Source organism: Ischnura elegans, chromosome 3, assembly GCF_921293095.1.
Source record: "Ischnura elegans chromosome 3, ioIscEleg1.1, whole genome shotgun sequence".
Lineage (NCBI taxonomy): Eukaryota > Metazoa > Arthropoda > Insecta > Odonata > Coenagrionidae > Ischnura > Ischnura elegans.
In genome coordinates this window covers 125706561-125732476 of record NC_060248.1, presented here as the reverse complement: position 1 = coordinate 125732476, position 25916 = coordinate 125706561, and the positions used below count along the sequence as shown (strand labels likewise).

The 25916-nt window shown below is 39.7% G+C and overlaps 4 protein-coding genes across 4 annotated transcripts; 2 read left to right on the top strand and 2 right to left on the bottom strand.

The window, feature by feature from the left end:
• The first annotated feature begins 7875 nt into the window (after nt 1–7875).
• Nucleotides 7876–8956, top strand: LOC124156546 (transmembrane emp24 domain-containing protein 2). The gene is made up of 3 exons (XM_046531152.1): nt 7876–8193; nt 8268–8513; nt 8592–8956. Exons 1-3 carry the CDS (start codon nt 8049–8051, stop codon nt 8822–8824), a joined length of 624 nt encoding a protein of 207 aa, XP_046387108.1. The 5' UTR covers nt 7876–8048; the 3' UTR covers nt 8825–8956.
• Nucleotides 8945–10231, bottom strand: LOC124156547 (39S ribosomal protein L18, mitochondrial). The gene is made up of 4 exons (XM_046531153.1): nt 9678–10231; nt 9485–9598; nt 9199–9316; nt 8945–9117 (listed from the first exon to the last, which is right to left on the bottom strand). The coding sequence occupies exons 1-4, from the start codon at nt 9902–9904 to the stop codon at nt 8992–8994; spliced, it is 585 nt and encodes a 194-aa protein (XP_046387109.1). The 5' UTR covers nt 9905–10231; the 3' UTR covers nt 8945–8991.
• A 7732-nt stretch (nt 10232–17963) lies between these two features.
• On the bottom strand, nt 17964–21861 carry LOC124156545. The gene is made up of 4 exons (XM_046531151.1): nt 21589–21861; nt 21244–21360; nt 20907–21023; nt 17964–20335 (listed from the first exon to the last, which is right to left on the bottom strand). The coding sequence occupies exons 1-4, from the start codon at nt 21772–21774 to the stop codon at nt 19970–19972; spliced, it is 786 nt and encodes a 261-aa protein (XP_046387107.1). The 5' UTR covers nt 21775–21861; the 3' UTR covers nt 17964–19969.
• A 107-nt stretch (nt 21862–21968) lies between these two features.
• Nucleotides 21969–24841, top strand: LOC124156544. Its single transcript, XM_046531150.1, has 7 exons — nt 21969–22219; nt 22484–22621; nt 22747–23131; nt 23229–23305; nt 23882–24101; nt 24246–24402; nt 24664–24841. The coding sequence occupies exons 2-7, from the start codon at nt 22553–22555 to the stop codon at nt 24677–24679; spliced, it is 924 nt and encodes a 307-aa protein (XP_046387106.1). The 5' UTR covers nt 21969–22219; nt 22484–22552; the 3' UTR covers nt 24680–24841.
• Nucleotides 24842–25916: the final 1075 nt, after the last annotated feature.

Sequence of the window (25916 nt, the reverse complement as noted above, 5' to 3'; positions counted from 1 at the left end):
AATAAAACTTCTAAATAGCAAACATACGGTGAGTAATTTCAACTACCAAATCTCAAAAAATAGCTTAAGAATATAATATGTTCTAGTGGCGGAGGAGGGTGAGGGAGGGAGCAAAGGGGGATCAGGGGAGGGGGGCGGCAAACTGATCTTTTAAACTTATCCCCCCTCCCCCAGACAAAACTCCTGGTTCCATCACAAGGCACAGTGATTGTGTGGAATATACTTGGGGAAGATAAAATATTCACTAAGAAGAAGAACATGGGATGCAGAGAAACAATCTTAACCCCTCAACGCTGTCATGCGTACCCAGCACGCGCCCTTTAAATTTCGTATGTCGCCATCATGCGTACCCAGTACGCTTCCTGAACTACTGTCTTTAAGAGTTTTTCTCTGCCAATTTTTACATTTTAAAGTAAAACTAATTGCACTATACTTTGAAGGAATGTTTTCTTTCCAATAAAATATTCAAAATATTTATATGACTCCAGGTTTTTTTGTAACATTACGATGAAAATACATTTAAAACCAGCGAGTTGATGAATTTAGTCTAAAAAATCACCGTCTCTCTTCAGTTGTACTGTGTTGAAACATGCTGCCTATTCTGCTATTGAGGCGTTAAGAAGGGTCAACTCCTTTAGCATGAGATACTATATCTTCCTAATTAGCTCACTGCCTTCTATCTGTCTTCTCCTTGTGTGTCATCACCTCGAGCCCCAAGTGCGTTTGGTCCGCCGCGTCCGTCCTAAGTGAAGGGGGCATGTGCTCCGCCCTGCGTTTCTTTCTTTATTCTTTCAGCAATCACAGTAATCAACAAAGATAAGAGACCCTATGAACAGTCAGCATATACTGGGACCCCTTAAGATATTTTCTCAACTCGTGATGGAGTTTCGAAACCACACGTTTCAGTTCACTAGAACCATTCGTGCTGTGTGGTGTTCTTTTAACTAGTGTGTCTGAATTCTCCTCGTGCGTAGTTCCAGTGAGTGGCTATTTTTACAATAAGGGATCCCTATCACGGCTTCAACTAGTAGAAAAAGATTGCAAATCCAAGTGACAAAGAAATAATTGAAGAATTACTTGCAAGTGATTCAGACGAAAGTGTAAGTTCGGAAAGAGATGGAGAAAATTATATAAATGATCGCTCTGAAATTGACGAACTACAGCCTATTTACGATGAAATTGAGGATACTAATCGGATAAGCGGAAAGCTTTGTGTGGTAAGGAATGAGAAATTATAAAGGTAACAGGGAACCATTTATTGGTGGTTTTGGACCTCAAGACGAAGCCAAAAATTTGTCCAACAATGTAGGTATTTTTCAGTTATTTTTTGATGAAGAATTCATTCATACTATTGTTCTAGAAACAAATCGTTATGCCGAGCAACAGATTTCATCAGGTGATCCCACATTTTCAAGGAAGTCGAGAATAACCCCTTGGAAACCAGTGACAGAACAAGAGATATACGTAACACTGAGACTATTCATGCTCATGGGAATTGTGCAGAAGCCAACATTTAGGACATAATTTTCGAGAGAGAGAGTTATATCTAACCCAGCTTTTGGAGATGTAATTTCAAAGGACCGATTTGAGATCATTTGTACATTTCTTCATTGCCACAATAATGAAGATAACAATCAACAGATTCCTCCACATCTAAAAAAATCTTTCCCGTAATTTCACACCTAAATGAAAAATTTCAGACATATTTTTTACCAAACTACAACATTTCAATTGACGAATCGTTGACGCTATGGAAGGGCAGGCTATCCTTCAAGCAATACGTTCCTCAGAAGGCATCAAAGTTTGGGATCAAGACCTATGTGCTTTGTGATGCAAACGCCGGATAGCTGTGGTCATTTCTGGTGTATACTGGTAAAAACACAATATTTCACTCGAAAATTACTCCAGATAACTCAAACAAGACAACAGAAATAGTTTTAAACCTGGTAGAACCACTGCTAAATCAAGGACGCTGTGTTTGGGTGGACAATTTTTATAATTCTCCTTCTCTTGCAAAACTGCTGAAATGTAAATACAGAACTGACTGTGTTAGAACTTTGAGGTTGACTCGAAAGGATGTTGCAAAATACGTAAAGGAGAAGAAACTGCAGAGGGACGAAATATGTGGATGCCACTCTGGGCCCGTTGCTGTTTTCAAATGGAGGGACAAAAAAAGTTATCTCAATGATCTCCACATTCCACAATGATGAAATGGGAACGGTATTGGAAGGCAAAAAAGAGATTCGGGAGCCTGTTCGTGTGATAGATTACAATAAATTCATGGGTGGGGTGGATCTCAAGGACCAGTTGCTGCATTCCTACCTAATAGAAAGAAAACGCCACAACAAGTGGTATATGAAGTTATTTAGGAGACTATTGAATGCCGCAGTCCTAAATTAATATATCATTCACAGGGAAAATACGGATAAAAAATTGGACCACCTATCATTTCGTGTGCAGTTGGCCAAGGGATTATTTTTGAAATATGCAACCCCATATATGGACAGTTTGTACAAGGCCGTCACTCCCTAGACAATTTAGTGCCAAGACTCACCGAGAGACATTTCCAGAGGAGAATTCCTGCAATTGGGAAGAAATCAAAGCCTAAAAAGAGGTGTGCAGTTTGTGACAGGCATGGGGAAAGGAGAGACACCGTTTAATGGTGTGAACAATGTGCAGTGGGGTTATCCTTGGATTACTTCGAACCGTATCATACAAAGCAGAATTACTAAGGTAAAGCCATTTGAATATTTCCATATTATAGTTTGAAACAACAAAACGTAATTACCTATATGAAATGACTCGGTAATAATAGAAATCAGTCGAAGAAATGCGTGTACTCATGGATTTTCATGATGGCGGAACAGGTTATCATATAGTAAATATCCAATCGATTAGGAAATGTTTAACTTCGAATCACTTCACTATATCATGTAATTATTTTTAAAATGCATGGCATGTTAGAGATCTCGGACCTTAAACGAAAAAAAATGCAAACCGTTAAAAACTTAAAAATTATTCATTTTGCTTAGATTACGGAATAAATATGCCATTTAATAACTATTCAAATTGTTAGAAAAATTGGTAACGCGTTTCTTTATGGAGGTTTGCAAAAAATTTCATCGATATCGATGGAATTAGAAGAGAGTTATATGTATTGAATGACAGCATGCCAAAAAGGCGAAATCGTTTAAATCTCATCCGGCCGCTGGGATGGGATTTAAGTAAATGCCTGCCGCGCTTGAGGGGTTAAGAGTGTGGTACCTACAATGAATGGACAGGGAAACTACATTTGAAAATAATGGATAGGAAAAGTCATTGTAAATTATGGCGATTGGTCATTAAAACCAAAGACCATAGCCCAAAATTGTTCAGGGGACTCTAATTGTAAGTGGAGGGCCCGTGGGGGGAGACTGGTCCCCTCAACTTAAATGGTAGTTTGTCTGAAAAAAGTACGAAACCTTTGCAATTAAGTACAATGAAAACAAAAACATCAAAAGTTTAAATGAATTTTAGTCTTACATAGTACATACTTAAAAATGTTGTTTTCAGAGGCTAATTTAAAAGAATTTTCCGAGAACGCTTAGGGGATATGGAATATCCTTGTTTCACTGGGGGATGTTCCATTGCCCCTAAACCCCCTGCAGGATTGCTGCCCCCCCAACATAAAACCTTTAACTTCACCCATGTTTGAGCCCCTAAACACCCCCACTCGTACCTGCCTCCATTAAAACTTGAAATAATGTGGTCATATCACCATCACCTGCGATGGGAGATGCATAATCGACAGAAAGTGTTGCATAACTCAGGCTATAGGCGAGAGGGGGGAGTATAAGCTATAGGCATCCTACATGACAGCATTTATGACAGGAAGAGAGCTATGTAATCCTCTCCAAGAGCATTAGAATGGAGGAGGGAGGATGTGAAAACATTTATATTGGCAATAGCACTCTAAGATCAGAAACATGGACCATGGTGGTGGCGTAGCAAGGGGGAGTGTACAGGGGGTCCAGATCCCCTCCCCAAAATATAAAAACACAATTACTTTGCTTCATGAAAGAAAACAAAATATTAAAAAATAATTAATTAAATACATACATGCATTTTTCTTTTAAAAATGAATTTTTTTGATAGTGAAAAGTATTAAAATTAGTTAAAACCCTCTAATTGGTGCCCTGTTTTTCAAAAAATATTCCTCCCTGATTTTGGACCCCCCAAACAAAATTCCTGGCTACCCAACTGCACCTTGTGAAAAGCTGATGACAAAAGAATAGAGTCCTCCGAGATCTGGGTGTTGGAGGAGGTTGCAGAGTATCAAATGGATGAAAAGGGCAAGGAGTAATGTAGAACAACATAGGAAGGAAGGCAACTATGGAGCACCATATATGCAAGAGAAGGACCTGATGAATGAGCCATGTCATAAGACAAAGCAGTTACGCAAGAAATATAATGGAGATATTATTTAAGTATACCGGGACTAGCCACGGTGATAACTTTTACGGAGTCACCCGCAATGCATAAATAGTGCAAAAAATCCACAAAGGGAAAATCACTTGCCTTGACGGGGATTCGAACCCAGATCCCTCGATTTCCAGCCGAGTGCTTTAGCCAGTTAAGCTACTGAGGCATCATTCTCCCCTTAGGAAATTTGTGGACTCTACCGAACAAGATGGTATGGACTGCTGAGCATATTATGCGACTAACAGTCCAGGTCGTGCGCATGGCACCACAGCCGGAGAGCAAAGCCCGAACTTTGAATACGAGAGGTGTTTGCTCTGGACTTATTTAAGTATACCATTCCTAAAGCACTCGGCCGGAAATCGAGGGATCCGGGTTCGAATCCCAGTCAAGGCGAATGATTTTTCCTCTGTGGATTTTTTGCACAATCGTTACAGTATTTTTTTCGGCCAAAACTCCTCGAGTAATCAATGAAATGCCAGCCGAAAATCACCGAGCACATAAAAACGCGTCTAACCTCAGCGGCTTTCACATACAAAGTAAACAATAAAATACGGCTGAAAAATTGGGAAAGGAATGGAATCATAGCCCACAAGCCACAGTTCTTCTTATAACCTGTATCCACACACCACCAACATGTCCTGATTATGTTGCTCGCTATGCAAGTTCCAGCACCCCCAGGAAGATCCCACATTTTCCACGATCATTGGATGATACTTGGGATCTCCCTGGATTTAGGAACAATGGCTATGTGCAATGGATTTCATTGGTGAGCTACAATGAGAAGACAATACGGAATTTCACAAATTCTGTTAGGGCTACACGTAAAACAGAATTATTATGGGTTTTTTTTTCGCATCAATTGAAAGAATGGCCAACCTTCAATCTCCTCTTCTGTCATCCTCCACAGGGATAATAATCTGATTATTGATAGTATTTTAGACACTGATCCATAGTTTGTTACCTCTGCTAAAATTATTTTATTCGTTCTGTATCTCTATGGCTTCTCTGAAAATTCTTGCTTTGTAATATTTCTCTCTCTCTCTCTCAATGTCTATGTAATGTCCTTGGGCAGCGTGTTCTGAAATGGTCGAATTTTCTGTCTAACTAAGGTGAATGGTGGCACTGTGCTCCTTGACTCTTGCTCTGTTGTTCTACCAGTTTTTCGAGCATAGACGTAATTCATGTCTTGCATTTAATCTGGTATACTTCTTCTATCTACATTTTATTATTATCCTTGATATTTCTCAATATTGTTGGAGCTATTTAAAAATATATTTATGTATTGTAAAATATTGAAGTAAAACTCGTTGAAAGTGCAACTATAGGTTACTAACAGGGTACATTTTAATGCATCCTGCTCAAAGTTGCCTTACAAGTGTTCAGTTGCCTTAAGCAGGTGAGATGCACATACCATTTCTGCATCATCCACTCCCCTGTTATGCATGAAATGTACATGAACCAGGATTCACTCAATATGGGAGTACATACATACATATATAGAAGAAGTCCCATGGCTATTTCATGTGCTATGATGAGATAGTCCGCAGAGCTTTCTGGGACTCTGCAATATCCTGCTGGGACTTTTCAGGGACATGTTTTGTGGATTTTTATCCAAAGGTGAGTTCATTTTTGCAAACTCAGGATTAGACTCACAGCAGAAAATTAAAGCATAGAAACAAGGGAACAATTCTACCACTAGGATGTGGCCATCCATTCACGGGAATAAAATATTTTTCCCAGCAAATACGAGAAACTTGATTTTCTTAGTTGCCGACCATAAGAGCCCAGGGAGGTGTGTGGGTTACCAATGTGCGTCAGGCAAAAATTAAGCTGAATGGGAATGAAGGATATAGCTGAGTTGGAAGCTGGGAAATCAAATGAAGTATTAAGAGTGAGTCATCATTGAGCCAGGCACACAGTCAGGGAGGAGCTTTGGGGGCTTCCCCACCCCCTGAAATTTTTCCCTAGAGGTGAATATCAGTCTGCTGAGGAGATCACTAGCCCAGTGGCAAGTATCCTCTGACAATCTACCTACGTAAATGTAGATGGATTTCACGTCTGCCAATAAGTAATGATTAATTTTATCACTTCCCTTTATCTGTCAAAGTGTACAGGGTGTTCCAAAATAAAACAAGAGGAAAGGTAGGACATTCCTATAAATAAAGTATTAGATATCAACTTCATGAATTATGCATTAACTTGTAAGTAATTAGCAATTCACTATTTTATTTTGTACCGATCCAAAGCCTTAAAATGAGCAATACATTTTGCATGGGGCAAGAATGTTTGGGTGAAATAACATATGATGCTTTCCCAGCAAATAATGTGGGTAAACTTTTTTCTCAGGATTCCGAATGGGTTGAATATGTACTCCATTTTAGCAGCAATTTTGAGCTCTGACTTAGGGTTCATCATTAGGGCTGCTGAATGTCGTTTTATTTTTCTAAGCCAATAAAAAAACAGAAAAGGATAAAATGGCATCCAGCAGCTCTCAAGATGAGCCCCAAGTCAGAGCTCGAAACGTGGGCTAAAATGGAGTACATATTTAACCTGATGGAAATCCTGAGAAAAGTTTACCCAAAAGGACTTTAAGAGTTCATTAATCAGAAAAATTAAAAGTAGGAAGTTGATATACCAGCTGCCAGGTGTATAGTAAAATAAGGTGAAGTAGTCATAGCAGCAATAAAGTCAATCAATACTAGCACTAAGTTGGAGCTACTCTGTGACACCCACCTTGCCACTCGAACGCAGTAGCACTCCGTACGAATGATTATCATATTCTCTTTCCCTACGTGACTCTCGAGTTCCCTGACATCCCTATCACCTCCAATTCCAAATTCCCAGACTTTCCTTAACACAGCAGGGACACACAGGGATGTACGGGGGCCTAGAAAGTCTCTCACCAACAATCCCTTAGTGCTTCAACCTGAAGGCTGCTTTTAAAAAGGTGAAGGTCGAGTTCACATTAAGCCGAGCGACGCATATTCAGGACCGTACTGGTGTAGATTGATGCCATAAAGACATGTATTATAATCTCACAATATAGTTATTTAAAAGGGAACCAGGTACGCTATAGACTTTAGAACGACTACAATACAGATAATACACACAATACAGATAATTAAAATTTTCTATTAATTAATAATAGTAACGAGGAGCATGATTCCGTCGAAGATCTTACACATACCCTTCCTACAAATACAGTACGCAGTGGTTCGACAATTTCGCCAGTCCAAAGTCATTAATGCCTACCTCAAAGAAACCCAACCTAACTATCCTCGAATGTTTCTCACAACATTATTACGCACTGACATAGAGGTTCACCACTCTTGGGTGATAATTAATGCTCACTTAAACAAATAACATGGCTACTTCGTAAAAACCGCTGCTGCCTTCAAGAACTGACGTGGCTATATTCATAGAACTGCAGATGGCACTGCAATCGGCGTGCAGACATGGCTGTCAGGTTACGGGAAATGTGAAAGCGACAATTACTTACAAGTAGTGTAAGTACCGGTTAAAGTGCGAGGAAAAAAAGATACAAAACTAATTTATTTCAGTCACCGTGAACTACTTCAGCTGCCATCATGAGTTCCACGATTACTTTCTTACATGCGTGTGTTGCACTCTTGTTACTTACGTGGTGCAGCTTTACATCGGCATATTTTATAACTGTGGATGCTCATGCTGAAGAATGTTTTTTTGATAAAGTTGAAAGTGGAACTAAAATGGGTAATGATTCTTAGCATTTGCTTTAGTAGTAACAAGTGAAGTGTTATATGGTTACTAATAGCTTCTTCCCACAGGCCTTATGTTTGAAATCGCCGAGGGTGGCTTCCTAGACATTGATGTAAAAATTGTCGGCCCTGATAACAAAGTAATTTATGAGGGTGTGAGGGAAACTAGTGGAAAGTTTACTTTTGCCGCCCATGCCCCTGGAGTTTACACATACTGCTTCAGCAACAAGATGTCAACGATGACTCCGAAGGTGGTTATGTTCAATATGGAAATAGGAGAGGCCCCTTCGAAAGACGCTGCTGAAGACACTGATGGTAACAGATATTTTTGACTTGTACCCTATCTCAATTCACCCAAATACGGTCTCTAATTCAATACATATCCTGTTACAGCTCATCACAACAAACTGGATGAAATGATTCGGGAATTGGCTACAACCTTAACTGGAGTCAAGCATGAGCAAGAGTATATGCAAGTTCGTGACCGCATTCACCGCAGTATAAACGAAAGCACGAACTCTCGTGTAGTAATGTGGTCATTTTTCGAGGCTCTAGTTTTGGTGGCTATGACAGTGGGACAAATTTATTATCTGAAAAGGTTCTTCGAAGTCCGACGAGTCGTGTAAGTGAAGCGAGACAATTTTGTGAACATTCTTCCTTTGTGACCGTTGGGGGTTTGCAGGATGTGGCTGTGGTGTCTCCTCTTTCCAAATTTTCTTAAGTTCATGTGTTTAAATAAAACATTGTTTTGTCATAAAGAAGTCTATTCTTTAAAAGTAATACATAACAGCAACTAATCATCTAACACTTCCCATGGTTTCTCTGGGCGATCCATATCCCAAGGTTTATGTCCTTCGAACCTTTCCGGTTCCGTCAGACTGATGCCATTCTCCATCATTGCGTTGAAGAACGACGAGAGCTAGAAGTACATAGTAAGCGAAAATAGTTAGGTTGATACAGTTAAGGGCTCGATGAATAACAAACTGAATTTTTCCTTTACCTTCTCAGTTCTTGGCAACTCATCCACATACTCGGTTTTCATTTCAATTATCCCACTCTCTAAACAGCGTTGGCTTAACACTCTGGCCACATTAACATATGCTGATACATCATTCGTTCTGTTTGAAAGAAAATGAAGTTAGCTCAAAATCCCGTAGGGTAAAGGATTAATTTAATGTACTTCCCCACATATAATAAAGAAAGTTAAAGGGATAAATATTGGTAGCAACGATTCCCAACCACAGCAGGTAATTACGGTCATAAAAATTAAAGATATCTTGTCAAACCTGTAAAGATACTTCTTGATGCACCACTCTTTTGAAGAGGCAGATAATACTGTTGGGCCCGTGTAATGTACCACCCGAGCAGTAATGTGACGTCCACTGTGAGTCAACACCAGCCTATAGAAATAATCATTATGTACATGATACAAAAAATTGGTTATAAATCATACCACTGGTCCTTCTCATATTCTCTTACTTGTGCCAGAAGTCACGTCCCGGCTTATCTACGTGGTAACCTTTGGGTTTGTATGCTACTCGGATTTTTTCTAAGCTCCGTGGATTTCGATTGACCAAAACTGGCGAAACCACATCATTAGGACCTAAAGATTCACTGGCAGAGGCCTGAGAAAATCTCACTCCATCACAGGGTAACCTTAAACGCCTGCCGATTGTTCTTGCGTTGGGAATCAACAAAGAATTCATCACTTCAAGACGAGCGAAAGATTAGGAAATCTACTCACGGAACATATAATGGTAAATATTTGGTGCGAAACAGATATCACATGGACTGGCGACGAAGCAGAACACAACGGTCAATATAACTTGAGCATTTTATATATAAATTGTTCAACTCAATACTTCCAGATTCACACTGTTGCACACCATGCTACTGCACAATACTACAACATATCAGATTAACAGAAGTTGAGGCTTCGGTAATACGCTTTAATCAGCCACTTTTCCCCGATATTTTACGAATTATTAATATTTCTTATTGAAGCACCCACACACCGAACAGAAAAACACAGAAACAAAAGTATATCGCAAAGCGAAAGCGGTATATGAGCGCGAACTTCAAGAGTATTTATTCTATCGCGGCAATAAAAATGTCATTGAGAATGCATTAAGCCATTAGATAACCATTTATAAATATAGAAGCCTTTGATGTATTTCTTCTGATTTTACTTTGAGAACTGTCTCCTACACTATAATTTCAGCTTGATTCACTACGTTTAGACTCATCTATCTTGCGCATTGAGTTTAGGTGTATATATGGAGTACTTTTGAGACTAATTCTACTAACTCAAAGGTTAGAATAAAAGTGTATGCCTTTCCGTGATTTGTATATTTTAAGTCCTGGAGTTAGTATAGGATCCCAGATTGTAATCCTTACTCCCCCAGTTAGCTGGGAGATCTTGATGTTAAGCGTATCATAGCTACTGATCGAAATTCTCATATACATACTGTTATGTATGCACATTGTTGCAGAATAAAGGCGATTGGTGAGTTCGCTCATGTCTCCCCTCTTCTCCCGATCGTTCGCGGTAGTCTACCTCGCGCCCTTCCCGTGGCATGGCGGACACCACCGTTGACAAATAACTCGTGTGTTTCATTCATGGTTTCAGTAATGAACTACAAAAGAGATTCCCTAACGAGGTGAGGCGTAGAATATAACACATACTTCCATGGTACCTACTATCATGAGGTGTATTACTCTTTACTCCATCCATGAACATCTGAAGCAGTGCCCTCTCCCCATCCACTATTTATTTCTCCCCCCACTACTTGCCTGCATAGCTACCTCCAATCATCCATGTCACACTGATTCATCAGCACATCATTCAGTGTTACACTCCATACTGGACTCCTTGCTGACCTTTACTTCATTCTCACAAGATGCTCCTCTGCCAAACTCTTCTGATTCAAGAAAACGCTCCAGGTCAATGCTGTATTCTTCCTGATACCCTTGTTAGTCTTTTTTCCTCATATGCGCATATAATAAAAATTTTCACCCTGTTCAAGTTAGCGACCATCTAATTCCACATACAGCCTAACATACCACACTCACATTGCTAAATGTAAAACTACAATACTTCGGCCTCACTGTAATTAATCTTCACACCATGTTCCTCATGCTCTTTACCTAGCACATCCATCAGAGCCAGTTAGTCTGGAAAATCAACATTTGACCATCTATAAACCTCAGTGCGTTAAACATCACTTGATGCACCTAAACCCTTACATCTAATCCTGTCCATGCCTTCCTTCCCAAGTAAAAATTTCTCTCTTGAAACTTCACTGAAACTCGGCTGAAACTACCTTGAAACTCACTGCCTTGCTTCTATGCTGAAACAGCATTGAAATTGAAACAAAACCAGTGGAGTTTGGAAGAGGGATGGCAGTGCAGTAGCAGTGCAATTAAGTATTCCAGCTATTCCAATGAAACTCCCTTGGCCGACTAAACTGAAACTCCCTTGGCTAGCTACACTGAAACTCCCTTGGCTACTAACTAGACTGAAACTCCCTTGGTTATCAGCTAGACTGAAACTCCCTTGGTTACCAGCTAGACTGAAACTCCCTTGGCCAGCTAGACTGAAACTCCATTGGCTTGCTAGACTGAAACTCCCTTGTATGCCAGGCTGAAACTCCCTTGTTTGGCTGAATACATTTCCCCTACCCAATTCATTAAAATTCCCTTGTCAAATCATATGAAACACAGTAAATTAACGACTTGCGCAACCCAGCCAACAGTGGATGATCACATAACAGATTTCTCCCACAATTTTGCATGCATGATAAAAGATAAAGGGTGGACAGGTGATTGTGATCAGCAATAGTTATAACTGCAATGACCACAACATTTTTCGAGACACAATTTATTAGAACATGAAAATACATCAATAAATTAATAACTGTTAAAAGCACATACAAAAATATTCCAAATGAAAGAAGTCATGGAAGTTAGATGCTCCTGCAATAGAGAAGAAACATGACTAATGAGAGTCACTATCGACTTAACTCAAAAACAAATGAGCAAAATTGCACATAAAAACCTCTCCTTTACTTGGCTTATTAGTTATATGGTGCATTAATGGGAAGCATTCAAATAATAGAAAGCAAAACTTAAATTATCACTGAGGAAGCATGCGCTTTGCATCATAGTTCAATAAAAAACGAAGCGATGACTCGTTACCTAGGCTATGTGTGAACTCCAAACGAAAACCACGCAAGCTTCCAAAACTATCAGCAGTAACTAATAAGTATAAGCAGTAAATATACATTGCACTATAGCGAAACCCACCCGCATTCCTTATTTCTTCGAAAGCCCGCTCGAGCTCACCGAGTCTGGTGACTAACGGACGGCGCAGCATCCGCGGCATTGATGACCGATTGGTGTATTCTCCTCCTCGTCGGGGTATCCATGAGGCAGGAAAAGTGGACGGCAGTCGCCAACGCGTTGAAAGAAGAATACGTTATTGGCTGCATGACCCCCGAAAAAGGAGCTTGAAATCCTTAAATGTGCCTGAATTAAAACACGAATTCAATGTCAACGTTCTCATGGCTTAACTTGGAAGGAATAAACATGCCATCAGAGAAGTTAAAACGCTTACCTCCAATTATGACTGCAGTCACCACCACTGACCTCGTTCTCCCCTTCACCTTAATTTCGATTAATTCTTGCCGTTAACAACCATCAAAGTACTGGGAAAATATTTATGCCATCAATCTTTTCATGCCAAAACCCACGCTCACCACTCGTCTTCCGCTCTTAGCAACTTGAGAGAAATAACGGCAACCGACAGCTTGACGCGCGGGAAAAGATATACGTGTTGCCAAAAGCTAAATTTAAAAAAATACATTGCCGCTGAAAACAGGGGTCGCATATATGTCCGGTAGATGGGTTCCGTATGTTTCAAAACTTATGATGGGTAGCACACGCGCAGCAAGGGAGAAGCAGTTCAAATTCATGAGGGAGAGGGGATACCCAAATGCTGCAGCAGCTCTGTGGCAGGGCAGTGAAGACATTCGGCAAGAGAGATTCAGTGGAGTTATTAAGTTCGCTTGGCCTTTGAGCCTACCGTCCAGCTCAGTGCCAGTAGAGCTCATGTGCAGCAAGGGAGAAGCAGTTCAAATCCATGAGGGAGAGGGGATACCCAAATGCTGCGGCAGGGCAGTAAAGACATGCGGCAAGAGAGATGCAATGGTGTCATAAATTCGGCCTGGCCTGAGCCTATTGTCCAGTTCAGTATCAGTGGGGCACACATGCAGCAAGGGAGAAGCAGTTAAAATGCAATGGACTTGCAAGGGAGAATGGCATCAGAGTTTCAGTTGAGTGCTCCTTTTCTTGTTGAGGACAAGGTAGTGCAGTGCAGCTACAAGGTTGTTTCAAGGCAGTTTTCACACATTCAGTGGAGTTTCAGCCCAGAATCAGCTGTTTCAAGGGAGAAATTTTTACTTGAGTTGCAATCTCCACTTGGAACGTAGTCAGGGCATGGTGAACAGCCTTGTCTCACACCATGACATATGCTTGCCTACGGTGATTCTTCTGTACTTACATGTGTAATCTGAGCATTAATAATTTTTATTCACTGTGACTGCAATATAAACTCATTTTCCTAATAATGCTCATTTGCTTTTCCCAGTTCAGACAAAAATCTCAACCAATATGAAAGATGATGGTGGACTGAGTAGCAACTCAAAATAAGCATTGAATATCATCAAGCAGAAGCAGGTCTAAAGTTGACAGCAGAGGCTAATAAATTTCCAAATTCTAACAAATCAAACATGCTAGACCTCAGGTGAATGTGATTGCCATTCAAAACAACATTCTTCAGTCCTCATGATGATGATGCTGACATCAAGCATCAAAATGTGTGTCACAAAATGGACAACCAAACCTGGTGGAAATTCGGAGAAGAATTTATTCATTATATGCATCTGGATTCATAAAGAATGCCAGACCTATGTGTAGTGTCCCATTAGGTTGGACATTGAGCTATTGACCTAAAGGCTGCTATACACGATGAATGATCATGCTGAATGATCGCATTATCATTCACAGAATCATGTGAGCAAAATAGAACGTTCTAATTTTCACTGAATGATCATGCGCATTAAGGTTCATTTGCAAATTGTTCCGTCATACACGGTGAATGATTATGCGGATGAAATCATTCACTGTGTAAAGCAACCTTAAGGCTTCCAGTCTCAAATTTGGGAATAGAGGTCCAGAGAAAAGAACTAGCCTTAACACATTCGATGCGGGCCCGATTTTCATGAACGTCGTCAGAATCAGCCGATAAGATAAGAAAGAAAAATAGAGGGAGGTTTCCGTGCCATAACTTCCGTTCAAATACAGCTTGAGTAAAACTTGATTTTACGCAGTTGGAGGGACAGAAATATGGACACTGTGTAAATTCAAAGTGTGTAAAAATCAAGGGTTGGTATTGAGGAGGAGTATAGTTTTCAGGATAACACTTGCTCCTTATTTTTAGAAGGCTTAGTTATACACTTTTGTATAGTTCTGATTTAAGCCAGATCCGGAACCAGAAAAAGTCTCATATGTGAGGTTTTATGGTAAAAGAGCATGAAATCCTCATCGATCGCATCAGATATATGTTTCCCGGATTCAATTACTCATTTGGAGGCAAAAAAATGAAGCCTAATTATCTTAATTACTCACAAACAACACCAAGGATGACGTGTTACCTTAAGAGAAATAACGTTGCATTCCTGAACAATGTTTCCTATGGTTGAACAACATGGTTGAATTGCTAGTATTTCTGGCACTAAGATTACTTCTGCTAACCAGGAGAAATTTTGGAATGGTGACACTAAATGCTCGCAGAGAAGCTAATTTTCAAAAATATTTTCATTAAAAGCAGTTTTCAGGAAATCCGTTTAACCACCTGCAGACAAACAAAGATTGGAGATTGAAGAAATGAGGAATATGAGGATAGTCATCCAAAGTAACCCCATTAACAGGGAGCAAAATTTCGCAAATACAAAACAAAGGCTTTACACCCCGTGGGCCTGGGTTCAAGTCATGGCAGTAGCAGAAACTTATCAGAGACGGTCCTATCCCTACTTGAGTGTAATGTGGAGGGCACTTCCAGTGCACCATTCTGTTCAGCAGATGGGACGTTAAGTCCTGGCCCCTTTCGAGCCTATCATTACAACCTGGCAAATGCCAACATAGGGTTCCTCTCCCCCCAGCCCTTACTTCATGGCGCTAATGACCCCAGCTGTAGGTTACCTCCTTCCAAATAGCATACCATAGATGATACGGAGCACACAGGACCCGGGATATTCGGAAATTTAGATTTTTCCTGTGTTTAGATCACTTTTTTGAGTGAGCTATTTAAATAACCGCGCAACTGCCGTCATGCCGCCAGTGATGAATAAAAAATTGATTAATAGTCCGGAAAAATTTTCCCTCATTATAATTTTTACGCATTAAAAAAGCATTTTCCCATGAAATTTTAGCATTAGTAGATTGAATCTACCGGGTACAGCTTCTCTGTCGGCGCGGGACCTTTGACTTACAAGCCGTATGACTCATCTTCACGTAATATTTTGCTTCCCCATATCTGATAACAACACCGGACACTTTTTGAATTTCGATTTAATGGTGCTAAGCCATTCCTGAGTTTAAAGGGACTGCCTTATCACTCACGTCTTGAATTTGACTTCATTGATTACCTACATGACGATTGACGACGCGAGTTATTCTCCGAGGGCATTAACTCCCACTCCGTTAAAATAAACGCTTGCCACCAAGCGGAGTTAAGCTAATAGCTATTCAAGTCCCAATCATTTTTCATTTAAACCCACTGACAATGTGATACAAGTTGAGTCAGTTCCGATAAGTGCGCTGCGCAAGCAACTTTCCCTCGCCTCCATTCGTACCGCAGATGTGGGGTTAGCCCGCTGAATGAGACAACGCATGCTGCTTTTACCATCGTGTTGAATCACCATCGACTTCCGTCCATACTAGAAGTACGACTATCTTTTTTGGATCACCTTGGAAGCCAACATTTTGGCACGGGAGGACTTTTAACAACTCATTTCGCCGTTATATTTCGCTGGGGCGACGGAAAACATAGCGTTGGCAAAATTCAAGAAAACCTTCCGTTAGGGATAGGTATTCTGCAGTTCATAATTCCGATTTAATAACCATCTACTGTAATTACTATAAATATGCTATAAACAGCGTCGATCAATAGGTCAAATAATAAACGAAAGGTGATAATGTTAATATCTCCAGCGATCATCTGTCTTAATCAAAAGTAGTTACGCATACACGGCAATTGCCGTATGTTTTAGGTTTCGATATCCTTCTACGGCAAATTTGAACTAAGAGCAATATTCGCGTTCTTAAAGGAGCCAGAAATATTACTGAGAGGGTGGAGGGGGAAGCAATAATTAGATTCGCGATGTTTTTAGTTTCACGCTCAACAGCGCGACGTAATTTTAAACGTTCCTGTATTCATTTTTGCAACTCATGGAGACGAATAAATAACCTAACTTCATATTGCTCCAGTCGGGATTTTCAAAACAAGTCCAAAGACAACTGCGTAAAATAAAGATTAGCGGCCTCTTTGCGGGGCTGGGGTTATGCTGCGCAAAATCGAAAAACTGCGTAAAATCAAGAAAAGATGTAAAATCGAAGTTTCACGATTGCAATTCCCTATGCTTTCCGGCCGGACTTGAGTGTCGCTGCGTAAAAACGAGATTTGATGTAAAATCAAAGTGCGTAAAATCGAAGTTTTACTGTATTTTCAAACCACGCATACGGGTCGAAAGAGGGAAGCTTGCTGAAGGCCATGCACACAATCGGAAGACTCGGAAGTGGAAATTAGTCACATACGGAGGCGTAGAAAGGCAGAGCACGTCAATTAACGTGCTCCGCACTGAATGCGTTAATGGGTGAATTGCACATGCCTGTGGCTTAGTCTAGGTTAGCCTCTACTCAGTGCCGTAGTTGGACCGGTACGGCGTACCCCCTAAAATCCAAACTCGTTATAAGCGTACCGGTTAAAATACCCTTGCGGCCAGATGTATAATACATGTTCAGCTGTTGGAATTTTTGGTGAGCACCGCCTGAATTTTTTTTCCAACTACAGCACTGCCTCTACACCCAGCTAAAAATTTCAACCGGGTTCGGTTAATGTTTTCAACTGAACCCATCTGTATTCAACCGAACACAACATACCTCCAACCGAAATGAACTGTACCTTACTGTATACATACTTGTCCAACTGAACTCTACTGTACACTGTTCGGTTGCCCAAATACATTTAAAGGCACTTTCATCTCTGATAAGGTATAGGCTGCAGCATAGCAACACATTATGAATGAACTAATTCTTAATGTGTCACAGCAGTTTTCAATGTGTTACACGAGTCACCATTAAGGAGTGTTGAGAGGGTTTTTCACTCTTTGAATTGAAAATTCACTTCACACTTAGAAATGGTACGAGTTCCATCAAACATGTACTAAAGTAAAGCATGCAAGGAAGACTGAAAATGATATGATCAAGTGAAGAATACATAATTGAAAATTGCTGCATAAACGTTAATGATAAATTTTCTACATAGTATCATTATAAAACCTCGCCCTCTCCTTTATTATCTTTGGGAAAGTAATAGTCTTGTTCACTGAAAAATTAAGTAATGTGAGGCTACACTACATAAATGTATAAATTTTACAACAGTGTCATATCGATAAATTTAAAATGAATTTATCACCAAAGTTCATATTAATCATTCTATTTATTATTCATTTTCATAATTGTTAGGCAAACAGGAAATGTAAAAACAGTTTTCATTTTTAATTAAAATGCATTTTCCCTGAATTTCATTCAGCGAAAATGCTACCACACTATCATCATAGACATACTGTCTCATATAAGGCACGCACATCACCATGCTACCCTCCATCTCCTCTCCAATAATTTTGAAAGGGCAACCTATTGCCAAGCAAATGCCTTTAATTTCATCATGACATAAATGCAATATCCTCATGATTCGTCTATTAAGTGCACAACACCATTATTTCTTCTTTTGGGCCTGCTGTATTGGGCACTTTCAACTATCAGGTCTCCGACCACAGCTCTTTTAAACTCAGTCAAATTAAATAGATCCACCCCTAGTATCTCTAAAGCCCTTTTTATACCCTCGTCTTGACATTGAAAAGGTTTGCCACAACCAAGAAAATGTGCACTACCAACCTGAACACATGTTTTTACCAAGGGGTAACCAATTACTTCCTTGTGGAACTTTTCTACTGTGGGTGAAATACAGTACATGGCATGGATTTCAATACTGCCACAGACTGTTGGAGCAAAAAGCGCTTTGCAATTTGTGAAGCAACTCCTTTAGGTCCCTTTACGTATTTAAGGAGTTGCCCATTTGCACTCTCAAACGCAAATCCAGAGTGTGCCCAGAGTGGACCCCAGTCCCTTACACTGGGTGCTAGGTGAAGCACTTGATGAATATTGAATGTCATCTTTGACTTCCCGTATAAGATTTGCACATTATACACAAACTCCGTTAAATTAATATGAGCCCAATTGATATCTTCGGGCATCAATGACTGACATAATTGTTTAAACACACCTTGAGCCAGCAATACCGAGTGGTTTAGATAGATGGCAGGCAAGATGTCTCGCAGGCATGGTAGACTATAAAACAAAAGCCAATTTTTCCATTCATTAGCCTTCCAAAATTTTCTTTCTCCTATTGACCTCGGCAATCTTGCAATGCCATTAGGTGGTGTCACTGCCATCAACTTCTGATTTATTAAGTCTAGAAGACCTGGTCGACCTATGTAATAGGCTTTCCCTACATCTTCAAACCATAAATTGGTCAATTGGCGTACCACACCAAGGCATATTGAATGCATATAGTCCGGCACAAAGCCACGCACTATTTTAAAAAGGGGCAAATTGATGAGAGGTGATGGCCCCTTGACACCTTTCACTTTACTCTTGGAATGAAAAGCAATGCTCATATGCTTTTCCAGCTGCCTATCCGTCCTGGCTTTGACCTCTCCCTCAATCACGGGGTACTTCACTTGACCCTCCACAAGCTCCCCTTTGTGAAGGCAGCAACTGCAGCCATAATAGCCATTGAATTGAGTAGTGCCCTGTAATAATGGCCTAGCAACAGAATCAACACAGCAACACAAGCATACAAATTTGCTGCATATATTTTTTGAATCCCTTCTCCAAGTTATTCCTTCATTAAATAACTTTTTACCCTGCTTAACAAACTCCTGTAGGAATATGTTAATTTTTGGATCACTAGTGCCCACCCATACACCACACAAAACAAGATTTTTGTACCTTTCTCCTGGTGGAAGTTCATTTACTTGCATGTAAATTGGCCACACTGAGCATTTTGAGCTCTTAAAAATAGGGCAACCATCGGTATTAAAGATGTAGGAGTAATTGTTAGTGTCGTGTAAGAACTGTCCCGGTTCCATTAGCTCCTTATAAAGATGACCATCAAATATGTCCTCAAACACTTCCGGATGTTTCTTTACACGAGAATTGCGGAAGTTACTACCAGATACATCCTGTCTCTCAAGAATAAGTCTTAGCTGCTCTTCAATGGGTAGCGTTAGAAAAAAGTCTGTTTGCTGTTTTACAAGACTTCTTTTGCAAGTAGGGCATGTAATGGATCCACTTTCAAAATTTAGACTTTCACCAAAGTATGTGAAGCAGAACTTGCAATAGTAATTTTGCACCATTCCACCCATCAACTAATAACAAATCTTATCAAACAAGAACTTAGAGCCTGGTACTACTGCTTCTCCAAAAATGGTGTTCACTAACTTCAGCAGATCAATTATGGCCAGATATGGCAATGAATGTCTAACGGAAAACACAATTGCCATCAAAAAAAATTCACCAGCAGATACAACTGAGAGTAACTGTTTCCTTGACTTCCACAATATGAAGTCATAGAAGTCACCACTTGAATCTTGGTCACCTGTTTCAGATTTGCTGCTGTCGTCACTCCCATCTTCGGAATCGCAGCTCGCTGATAACAGATGATCATAATAGGTGTCATCACTGAAGGAAGAGTTTTCAACACTCTCAGAGAATTCACTGGGAGCCTTACTATCCTGAAAATAGAAAGTATTTATCACATTAAACCCAATTTGGAACTGCATCAAACCCTTCATAATTCACTTTACAATTTGCCTTTGCACTCGTGACTCTTCCATATACTTTTAATAAAAAGGCATCATAACCATTTAAAGCTTCAAAATTCAATGCTAAAATATACTATTGTTCAAATTTTATGAAGGACATAATTCAGTAATGCCAAGTACATGAAATCACGAAAATTGTGATTCAATTGACAATTAAAATGAAAATTGAAATTTACATTGAAAATTACTACGGGCCATGGTTCCTTAGTAATCAGCATTTATCTGATTTTTCAGTTTTTACTCAGAGACCTGACTCAGCAATGCTTAAGGACAATAACTTTAAACGGCTCACTTTTGAGCTGAGATAAAGTGATAATTATTCGTAATAAGCATATTGCTTTCACATGTATAACTTTCAAAGAAATCGGTGATGATCATCAGACACCCCTCAGCCTGATTTGAGATGAAATCCCCCTTCTACCAATATTTTACGAGGTTAGATTATAATTTACAGTTCACCAAGTACCTCTTAAATACTTACATATACTTCAGCAGAGTTCACAGTGAAAGATGGAACACCATCCTTCTCTACTTCACAACCAACAGGGATGACACTGACATCCACCTCTTCCAGATCGTCAACATCTTGACCACGAACCTAAATACAATTCGACCAAATAATTATTAGAAATATTAATCTCAAATTTTCGATAGATGACCCATCAAAATCATGCAACCATCTCCACTCTTGTCCATTGATATAGGAATAAGCCCTCATCTCATAAATATCTTCCATCTAGACTGAATGCGCCTACAATAATACTCTATGGAAGTTCGATTATAATATACAGTTTACCAAGAATCTCTCAAATACTTACATGTACTTCAGCAAAATTCAAGGTGAAAGATGGAACATCATCTTTCTCTACTTCACAACCAACAAGGTTGACATTGACATCCACCTCTTCCAGATCGTCAACATCTTGACCACGAACCTAAATAAAATTCGATGAAATAATTATTAGAAATATTAACCTCGAATTTTCTATAGATTAACCATCAAAATCATGCAACCATTTTCCGTTTTGAACATATGAAAATAGTGAAATCGCCAGAACGTATAATGAGTAGAAATTGGGTATGGATAGAGATGTACCGATGGGGATAGATAAAGAGCCGATCTGTAAAAATTTTCTCAGACATTTATGCATTGAAGAACTTACGTTATGGTCCGCAGGATTAGTGGGGAAAACTTCTCCGTCTTCAACTGTAGCTTTGAACTGCACACCAGCATGAATGCCTTTTGTTTTCCTCCAACGAGTGCATCGAGGAACTTGTGCGCTGTTGGAATCTTGCGAGTCAGGCTCAAGATAAGCCTTGTAATTTTCTCGCACTCTTACCCTCGGCATGCTGATTGAATTTCGCAAAGCAGTGGGCTATTCGAGTAACAATCGGCTTTCTTCATGCGTTCACATTCCGTTTCACGATATCCGAGCACAAAGATCACACAAGAACGAATTCTGATATTCATATGTTTCAGTTCAACCACTCTGGTGGGTAATTTCGCCGCCATTGCTTTTTCCAAGAGACTTAAACATTTTATGTGTAGCTGCGTGGAAAGTTTCGTAAGAATACTCACACTATGTTTGCATACGTGAAGTACGTTCAGGACGATGTGCGGGCAATCGTCCATTCCTCGCAAATTTTAAATTTCGCTCCAAAGTCAACGGACGACTTCCTGAAACATAATTTACTTTGTCTTCTGGAGTCCAAGCGAGGAGGAAAGAATGAGGGAACGGCAGGTTGGAGACACGGATGGTGATTTTTACAAGTCCCAAATTCTGATTTTAGCTGGTAAGTACTTAGGATTAGTATATCGGTATATTCTCAGAGAAATTATATGGCTCATACATCTTTTTTACCATTCATCTATACACGTATAAACATGTTGAACCTTTAATCCATCACTTTTCTGCCGACGTTAATCCAATAGGCTTTCAGATATAAATTCGAAAGTTGCATATCGATTGTTACCACTAATAGTGGATGTAGTCACTGTGATCGCACTGCAATTTTTTGTGTAGCATGTGTAAGTCCATAGCCTTTGCTTCTTCTCAGAGACTGAAGAGAAGCTACAGAAGCTGATATCCACATCAAGGGTTCCTGTCACCAGAATTAGGGGCATGGATGAAGAATCGGATGAGGGGAGAAAGGCGTATTTTAACGAAGAAGCGAAAGGCGATACATGCTGAGAAGGTTAATTAGTTATAATTTATGTTTATTGCTGAAGGATCATGGCCACTTTATCACACCTTTACATGAGTATTTGTGCTTCTCTCTCTTGTTCCATCTGTCTTACCTTGACTTCTTCATCCGTCTAGGTGGAGAAGAAATTAAAGTGCCAGCAATCAGCGGAGGAAAATTGTAGGGCAATTCTTGCCGAGAAGAAGAAGTCTTTGTTAAAGTCTCCCCTCGTCCATCTAAGTCCGGGGATACAGCGCGAATCCGACTTAGATTACGGTTCGGACTCGAGCTCTGACGGCGGCGATGTCGTCCCCAAAAAATTACTATTGGAACTGGAGGCGAGATATACCCGTCTCAAGAAAAGTATGGTGGTGTTGAAAAAAAGAGAAGGAGAGTTTTCAGTGGCTAGCGAGGAGATGCAGTTATTGAAGAAGAAGCTCTGTGAGGTCGAGGAGGAGAATAAAATTTTGAAGAAGCTAAATTATGAACTTCAAGAGAAGGTGATCAACAGATTTTCGTCCGGTATGTATTTTATATGTATATGAATCATTTGTCAGGAACAAATATTAAAAAATAGTATGTGCTCATGTCCTTAATTTTTCTCTGTGTTTAATCAAAGCCTCCCCTGGAGCTCCACAAGAGGCAGCTGGTGGGCAGATGCTGAAAAATAATGAACACGATGTCGAAGATGGAAATGTAAGTATATGTCGTTATAGTAATGTATTGCTTATGTTAGTGGTGATTTACTAGGTAGAGTTTTGAGGGAACACTCCTATGCAACTAATTTACTCAGTGGTGCTGCGAGGGTGGGTTTTGGGAATAACCTCCTCAGAGCTCATAGAATTTCCATTTCACTTAATTGGATTGATACTAATAATAGAATAGTTTAAGGATGAATAATATATCCCTTAGAAAGCCATAAAACTTGCCATTTTGAACCTAAAAATTCTGCAATTTATTAATCTCACACCTACTGCTTATCCTGGTGGGTATACCAAACCCCCACATGCCCCTGTATTAGTTGCACCTAAACCCCTCCCAGCCTTAATTCCTAGCTGTACCCCTGAATTTACCTACTTCACCTTGTTTCCTTTCCTTTGTAAAATTATTTCCTCTCAGAACTTCATGTACCTTTACTAATAGACGCATTCCAAGGATTTCATTGTTCCATATGTGGTTAATGGTGATTATTTCTCAAACCTTAGGTACATAGTTGGAAGGGAAGGGAATCTTTATTGCATGAGAAGTTAGATTAATCCTATTTTTCTTTAGGTCACCCTTGGAAAGGTTATTTCCCTTCCCAAAGAAAAGTGGGATATGGTAATGAGGAATACAAAGGATTCCATTTTCATAAAAGACCTCGCAGTGGGAGTGTGGGGAAGTGAAGCGTTGAAAGGAAGTAGTGTAGTTGGAATTCCTTGCCGGCGGTTAATGTCAAAAGGTGCTGTCAGCAAGCCACCTCTGACCTCAGCAAAACTGAATGATATTAGAGGTGAGCATAATGATTGATTTCCAGTTCGAAAATTAGTGGCTTTAAAATTGCATTTCAATTAATATAGACCAGTAATTGAAAGGCTTAAATGTTTCATGTCTTATGTAGCATGTGTCCAACATTTTTGTTTAACTCTGTCCGTAGCAACTTTTGAAGATTGGCTGGAGAAGCAAGGAGTGGAAGGTGCGGAGTTAATGGCACGATCCAAGAAATACAAGTCGTATATATCAGATAAGATTATGTATCTTAATCGCGAGGACCGGTCCTTGAATGAAAGAGAAGGCAACAATTTGGAAGTAACGTGAGTATTTACGAAAATGTTGAATATTACATTGAAGATATTCATTGGCATAAACAATTGCTACTCCTGGTACATACATCCTTTGCCAAAGTTTGCTCCTTTAAAAAAGGGTTAGTAAGCTGTTATGAATAATAAGTATCACATGAGTTTACATATAACTACATGGTAATAATTCAGTTAGAGATTTTTTATTATTTTTAATAATAAGTTGATTAAAATGCTTACCACAGGTAATTAAATGAGCTAATTTATTCTTTTCAGGGACTTGCAGGATTAAACTTATTGTAGGATTAAAATTATTTGCAGTTATTATGTTCACCATATGTTTAAAACCATGTAAGTATATGATCATGAACGGTCCAGGAAATTTGTCAGAGTGAGCAGTTAATTTTCACCTGGGGTACTGTATAATTTTCTGATAAATATATTTTGATGTTTACTTTTGAAGCTTTTATTTGTTTAAACAGTGGTATTTTACCCATTCCATAAGTGTATTGCACGTAAGTGTGCAAATTTTTAAAGGGAGTTGCATGGGGAAATAGTAAGGGATTGATTTGATGTCGAACTCTATTCGAAGGGACATGATCCCAATTGGAAACAGAGAGTGTTTGTTTCAGCTACTGAATCCGCTACGATACATTGTATGAATGGTTCAGCTGTTAAACTGGTAGAGTTCAGTAGATGTTCAGTCCAGCTACCGTACCCGGTTATGTACAGTATGTTTTCGGTTCAGTTATGAAATACAGTGTATTTTCAGTTCAGCTACCGAACCCGGTTAAATCCAGTATGTTTTCGGTACATCAACCGAACCCGGTTAAATCCAGTATGTTTTCGGTACATCAACCGAACCCGGTTAAATCCCGTATGTATTCGGTTCAGCTACTGAACCCGGTTAAATGCAGTATTTATTCGGTTCAGCTACCGAACCCGGTTAAGTGTTTCAAAAAGCAGCTTAGTAACCGAAACCGGTTGGACAAATTTTCAGCTGGGCATTGAAGCAGTGTAGTAACTGTTGCACATCCAACCCATTAGATGGCTCTGATACAGGGCTGGATGCAGGACCCCATCTCCGAGGATGGTGAGAGTTTTGAGGCAAATGAAAGACTTGACAGGGGATTGTTTTGTTATAGGAGCGAAGTGACCCCCACCAGGATCTGCCGATGCTCCGACATGTAATCGCACACATGCAAGTTTTGACAGTGATTCTCTGGGCAAATCGTTACACATTGTTAGAACGATATAGAATATTTATAGATATAGTGGCCATGGAAGAAGAAATAACAGAAAAATACCAGCCCTAGAGTTACAAGAGGAGACCACTAAGTGGATTCTTAGGGAATATGCATGCATTACATTAGAGTCAAAAGGGAAAGAAATCCTGATGGAAATAGGATTCTAGAATGCAATAGCAGAAAAAAGGGGAAATAGCACAAAAAATTAGCAAAAAGAAGACAGGTGGGGATGAAGTAAAATTGTTGGGTCAACTAGAGAAACCTGGTTAGTCTTAAAGTCTG

Excerpts from the sequence above, each read along its gene's own strand:
- LOC124156546 (XM_046531152.1), top strand. The coding sequence starts at position 8,049 with ATGAGTTCCACGATTACTTTCTTACATGCGTGTGTTGCACTCTTGTTA. Across the intron at positions 8,194-8,267 it reads TGAAAGTGGAACTAAAATGG|GCCTTATGTTTGAAATCGCC; the intron begins GTAATGATTCTT and ends TTCTTCCCACAG. Across the intron at positions 8,514-8,591 it reads CGCTGCTGAAGACACTGATG|CTCATCACAACAAACTGGAT; the intron begins GTAACAGATATT and ends ATCCTGTTACAG.
- LOC124156547 (XM_046531153.1), bottom strand. The coding sequence starts at position 9,904 with ATGAATTCTTTGTTGATTCCCAACGCAAGAACAATCGGCAGGCGTTTA. Across the intron at positions 9,599-9,677 it reads GGACGTGACTTCTGGCACAA|GCTGGTGTTGACTCACAGTG; the intron begins GTAAGAGAATAT and ends TTATTTCTATAG. Across the intron at positions 9,317-9,484 it reads ATCAAGAAGTATCTTTACAG|AACGAATGATGTATCAGCAT; the intron begins GTTTGACAAGAT and ends TCTTTCAAACAG.
- LOC124156545 (XM_046531151.1), bottom strand. The coding sequence starts at position 21,774 with ATGCCGAGGGTAAGAGTGCGAGAAAATTACAAGGCTTATCTTGAGCCT. Across the intron at positions 21,361-21,588 it reads CTAATCCTGCGGACCATAAC|GTTCGTGGTCAAGATGTTGA; the intron begins GTAAGTTCTTCA and ends AATTTTATTTAG. Across the intron at positions 21,024-21,243 it reads TGAATTTTGCTGAAGTACAT|GTTCGTGGTCAAGATGTTGA; the intron begins GTAAGTATTTGA and ends AATTGTATTTAG.
- LOC124156544 (XM_046531150.1), top strand. The coding sequence starts at position 22,553 with ATGAAGAATCGGATGAGGGGAGAAAGGCGTATTTTAACGAAGAAGCGA. Across the intron at positions 23,132-23,228 it reads GATCAACAGATTTTCGTCCG|CCTCCCCTGGAGCTCCACAA; the intron begins GTATGTATTTTA and ends GTTTAATCAAAG. Across the intron at positions 23,306-23,881 it reads ACGATGTCGAAGATGGAAAT|GTCACCCTTGGAAAGGTTAT; the intron begins GTAAGTATATGT and ends ATTTTTCTTTAG.